This window comes from Gymnoscopelus microlampas (genome assembly GCF_963454915.1).
Source record: "Gymnoscopelus microlampas genome assembly, chromosome: 10".
NCBI lineage: Eukaryota > Metazoa > Chordata > Actinopteri > Myctophiformes > Myctophidae > Gymnoscopelus > Gymnoscopelus microlampas.
In genome coordinates this window covers 43,924,386-43,929,344 of record NC_139947.1, presented here as the reverse complement: position 1 = coordinate 43,929,344, position 4,959 = coordinate 43,924,386, and the positions used below count along the sequence as shown (strand labels likewise).

At 44.9% G+C, this 4,959-nt stretch overlaps 1 protein-coding gene across 1 annotated transcript; it reads right to left on the bottom strand.

Moving 5' to 3' along the window:
- Positions 1–1,926: 1,926 nt before the first annotated feature.
- kcng1 (potassium voltage-gated channel, subfamily G, member 1) lies at positions 1,927–4,733 on the bottom strand (the record flags this gene model as incomplete). The annotated part of the gene is made up of 2 exons (XM_084069437.1): positions 1,927–2,706; positions 3,942–4,733. 2 exons carry the CDS (start codon positions 4,731–4,733, stop codon positions 1,927–1,929), a joined length of 1,572 nt encoding a protein of 523 aa, XP_083925563.1.
- Between the last annotated feature and the right edge of the window lie 226 nt (positions 4,734–4,959).

Here is a 4,959-nt window from a genome sequence, read left to right as displayed (position 1 = left end):
TATTATTGTTATTATTATTATATCTGTGTCGACCTCACACAACCCTATCCGTGTAAATACAATCCAATGGTTGTTATTTGATATATTGAACAAAACAACCACACTTTCGCATTACAAGGCACCTTGTCTGTACCTCTATGGTCTGTACTAATAGGCCTATAGTTGTAGGTCACGTGGTGACTTTCAAACCAAGTAATCTAGCAGTTTGCCTTTTTGTGGATACAGACTCTGACCCATAGTCATAGAGTTATAATATGCCCATAGTCACAGTGCTCTGACCATACAGTTATAATGTATTGATTTTGACTGATGTGGACCATCTTTCTGTGACAAAATGCTGCCACCTGGTGCTTTACTGTGGCTGTGACCTGACAAGGAAAACGAATGTGCTGTGGACAAACTATGCATAATTATGTAACAATCCAAACTCTGATTAAGAAGAGCAATGTTAAATTCTAAGTAGTTTTGGTTATCACAAATAAAAGAATATGGTCAATAGTAAATTTGTTCATTGAAATGTATTGTAAGATACTGTAGCATTAGCCTACGTTAAATACAGCACCACATCAAGAATCTTTATGCTCAGAAAGTTTCAGAAAATGCAGAAGTTGCATATAACGCCACAGTATAAAGGAAGGCAGATGACATACAGTATATGTATATATATATCATAGAAATGCGACCATAAGTAGCCTAACATATAAGGAAGTGATACACAGAAAGCATGCCCCATTAAATTACAACAGTTGGATTTCAATATTATGTTTTCAGCACAAAGTAAAGGAGATCAGCTCTGGAGATATTAGAGTTGAAGAACTTTAATATTTTCTTAGATAATTAAATGGACACTCCACTTGTGTGAATTAATCACACTATATTGTAATATATATGGTGTACCACTGTACAGTGTTATTTTATTTCAGCGACTTAATGAGCATGATCTGATCATGTTTGTTCTGGGAACACAATACAATAATGAATCCACTATGCTGGCAAACTGTGTTAAAATCATCCAGCTCTTGTAAGCAGTTAGTTATCATCCTGCCCTATACTCTCCCCCTGTCATTTACTTGTCATATGCATCCGTCCCCTCTATTGACAAGCTCCCTGTCATCTAGTGAAGCTTCATCTCCATAATAATATAGGCTAATAAATAATATGACACTGCATTCCACTATACACTACTGTCTCAACCCATCAATTCATATTCCTTCCTCCTCCTATCTATCTCCCCTAGCTAGATATTCTTTAATTAATTACTTAAACAATTATTCATACTTAAGCCATTTACTGTACATAATACAGTGGTGTAATTTATTTACACTTTTGAATACAGGCCATATAGGTTGAATTTTCTCATCATTGGTACTGGCAGTAAGGTGTTTTAGACTCTTTATACCTTATTATACCCGATTCTGAGTTATTAAAAATATAATTTCAGTGTGTCAGAGCAAAATATTGCCCTCTGTTATATAGTAATATGTATTTGTATTTTAATTAATTTTGTCATGTTGTCAATTAAGATTAAGTCATTTTCTGGTCTTGGTCTTGACTCGGTCACGACTCAGTCACAACACCCAGAGGCGTCATTTCAGAAAAAACCCAAGGGGGTGGCAAAATAAATGACACCTTAAACCCAATCTGAAAAATTGCAAAAATAATGGATGCAAAAGCTCACAACGTGTCGTGTGCGATGCATTGTGAGCTTGTAGATCCATTATTTGTGATATTTAGGGAGAAATGTTTGTTCGCCTTATGACATGCCCAAAATAGGGTTGAAAGTGGTTAATGAATGTATGGTTGCAGACAAGGAAACACCGGTCTATAGGCCTAACATGTGTGTCACATGTAGATGGATTGAGATGCACTCAGCGCTGATCTAAAATGGGATTTATCTGCATATGACGCCCCTGACGACACCCGCTCTCAGTCGTCCAAGTCCCGCCGCTCAGATGACCCCATGGGGAAAAGCATGTCCCTCTCCAGTGAGAGGTTGCTGCCCAGCCCGGCCATGCGGCTGCGCAACAGGAAGTGCGTCCGCCTCTGAAGCAGCCTCTGCTGCTCCTGTTTCAGCTCCACGTAGGAGCGCGAGAACGTGTGGAAGATGGAGGTGACGGGGAATGCCATGAGGAGGATCCCACTCAGGATGCTGCTCAGAGCCACCACTTGACCCGGGATGCTCCTGGGCACCATGTCCCCGTAGCCCACCGTGGTCATGGTGATGACCGCCCACCAATAGGTGGCCGGGATGCTGCTGAACTCCTGTGTGGTGGCCATCTCGTTCTCGATCAAGTACAGCAAGGGCGAGAACAGGGCGATGGCAACGCACAGGAAGAGGAGGAGCAGCCCGAACTCCCGCGTGCAGCGGCGTGCTGTCAGGCCCAATGTTTGCAGGCCCAGGGAGTGGCGGGCCAGGCGCATCACATAAAGAATCCGCAGGGCCCTGAGGACGCGCAGCACCAACCCCACCTTGTCCAGGTAGCTGCTGCCCGAGCCCAGCCTCTTCTCCCCCGTGGAGGTGCTGTCTACCACCAGGGTGATGTAATACGGCAGGATGGCCACCACGTCTATCAGGTTGAGGGGGCGTCTGAGGAAGGCCAGCTTGCTACGGTCCTGGATGAAGCGCAGGGTGAATTCCAGGGAGAACCAGGCCACGCACACCGTCTCCACGATGAAGATGTTGTAGCACATCTGGGAGCATGTGCCCTAATATGGAAGGAGACATTAATGAGCATTGCTGTCCAGCAGCAGCAGTAAGAAGCTGTCAATCATCACCGCCACTAGAGGGAGCCATCTCAATGTTAAATGCATGAGCAGTAGCTATTAAGACTCCCTGCCCGAGTTGACACTGTTGTACATATAAATCTCTGATGCAAGTATTTATGCAATAATCATTTATGTCAACATTATTTTGAGGAGGCCAGTTTTCTCAGAGGTAGCTATGAAGATGAATAATAGCATGGCTGAGAACAGATCCAGAATAAATAGAGCACAACAGAGAGCCTGAATCAATTCTATACCAGAAAAAGTATCATTATGAAACCCAGAGTAGGAGGAAGTCCTATCCAAATATCTTATGAAAACGATCAATAAACCTGTTCTTATTCTGAGGTAGGAATAATCAAGAGGAAAATGTATGGAAAAGTACTTTTAATTTAAGAATCAAACTGTTCATTTGCACTTTAATTAAAATGCCAAGCTCAGGAATTGCTTGAGTGAAGTAAAAAAAACATTTATTTTCATTTTAATTTCTCCCTTTCTTTCCCTTTACATTTCTTTCATTACAGTTTTAGAGGTAGATGGGTGTTGCTCTTGCTTTGCACTGTTGCTTTGGTAGTGTGACTTTGCAAGTGTGGCTCTAGATGAGGCACAAGTTATAATACATTTAATGGACTGAGTCAAATGCCTTAGGCTCTGGGAAACTATTCACATCCAAATAACCAAGTGGTTAAAATGAGTATGACATTTTTATGGAAACTTTATGGAGTAGCTTTATAGAATGTTCAAAGCGTAAAAATCACACAAGAGTTACTACTTGCTACTTTAACTACTTGATAAAGTCCCAACCCTTCCTAAAGTCCCAAGATTACACATACCAATAATTTGTCCTCAATATTTAACCCATCCTAATCATTAGCAGTAGAGTGGACAGCTATCTGGGGCCAATGTCTTTTCGTTAAGGGTAGGCTATTGGCAGGAGCATATACTAACATGCCTCTGTTTTGGTGGGAGGAAACCTGTATGAGCAGCGAACAGCCTTTTCCTAGGGATTTGAAGGCAAGGGGGCGTTCACGTATGAGCATGGGGAGAACATGCAAACTCCACATTATTCATTGTGTAAATACACAGGTCTTAGAGACACTTATTATAAAGTGGGACACAATCTATGTCATTGATATCTGTGACCTCTGAAGCACAATGAAGGTCATTAGTCTACTCACCGCCTCCTCTTCCGCCCTCATTGCAGGCATGGTGCTGATGGACAAGTTGATGGCAGTGATGGTGACAAACAACACAGACAGACAGGCAAAGATCTTCCCCGGGAGCCCCGAGTGTGGCCTCTCCACCATGTCTCTGAGCTTGCCCATGCAGCGGTCCATGCGGGACCCAGACGCAACGCTGCCACCCCTCTGGTCACTGTCCATGTCCATCAGGTCCTCCAAGAGCTCGTCCTCCTCCTCGGCTCTCTCCATCTCCTCACACTCCTCCATGCGCTGCAGCATGCGCCGGCGGCAGCACCACTCTAGGCTCTCCTCGGGGACGCCCCAGTAGAGCAACTCCTCCCTGAAGGACAGGGCACACATCTCCCTGAGTGAGCGCAGCTTCCCCGCCCGCAGGAATGTCAGGATAGTGCGGAAAGCGCAGGGGTTGCGGTCGAAGAAGAACTCATTGTGCGCCACGTCGTAGTCGTCGCAGATGCGCATGATGTCGTCGAAGCTGCTGCAGAGGTGCAGCTGGCCCAGGCGGGACAGGGGGAAGTCCTCCAGCGTGGTCCAGGGGAGCTGGTACCGAAGACCACCCACGTTGATGATGGCATGAAGTTTTCGGGCACTGGACAGGGGAATATCTCTGTGGGCAGCAGTACCAAGCTCAGGGGCCTGCTGAGCCCTCTTGTAGTAGGCCCCCTTTAAGGCCTCCTGTTCATGTAAGGGTGGTGGATTGAGGGAGGTGTCAGAGGCACAGCTCAGGGCACTGTAGTCATAGTCAGAGCCATCACCTGCCAACAGGGTCATCTTTAAAGCCCCCGCCTGGACCTGCCCCTAGTATTACTCTCACCTTTAATGGGAGAGCAAGGAATATGTTATATGGCAGACATAAAAGGGGATGTAAGTGATATACTGCATGTGTGTGTGTGTGTGTGTGTGTGTGTGTGTGTGTGTGTGTGTGTGTGTGTGTGTGTGTGTGTGTGTGTGTGTGTGTCATTTACACATTATTAGAGATCACAGACGGAGATATGTG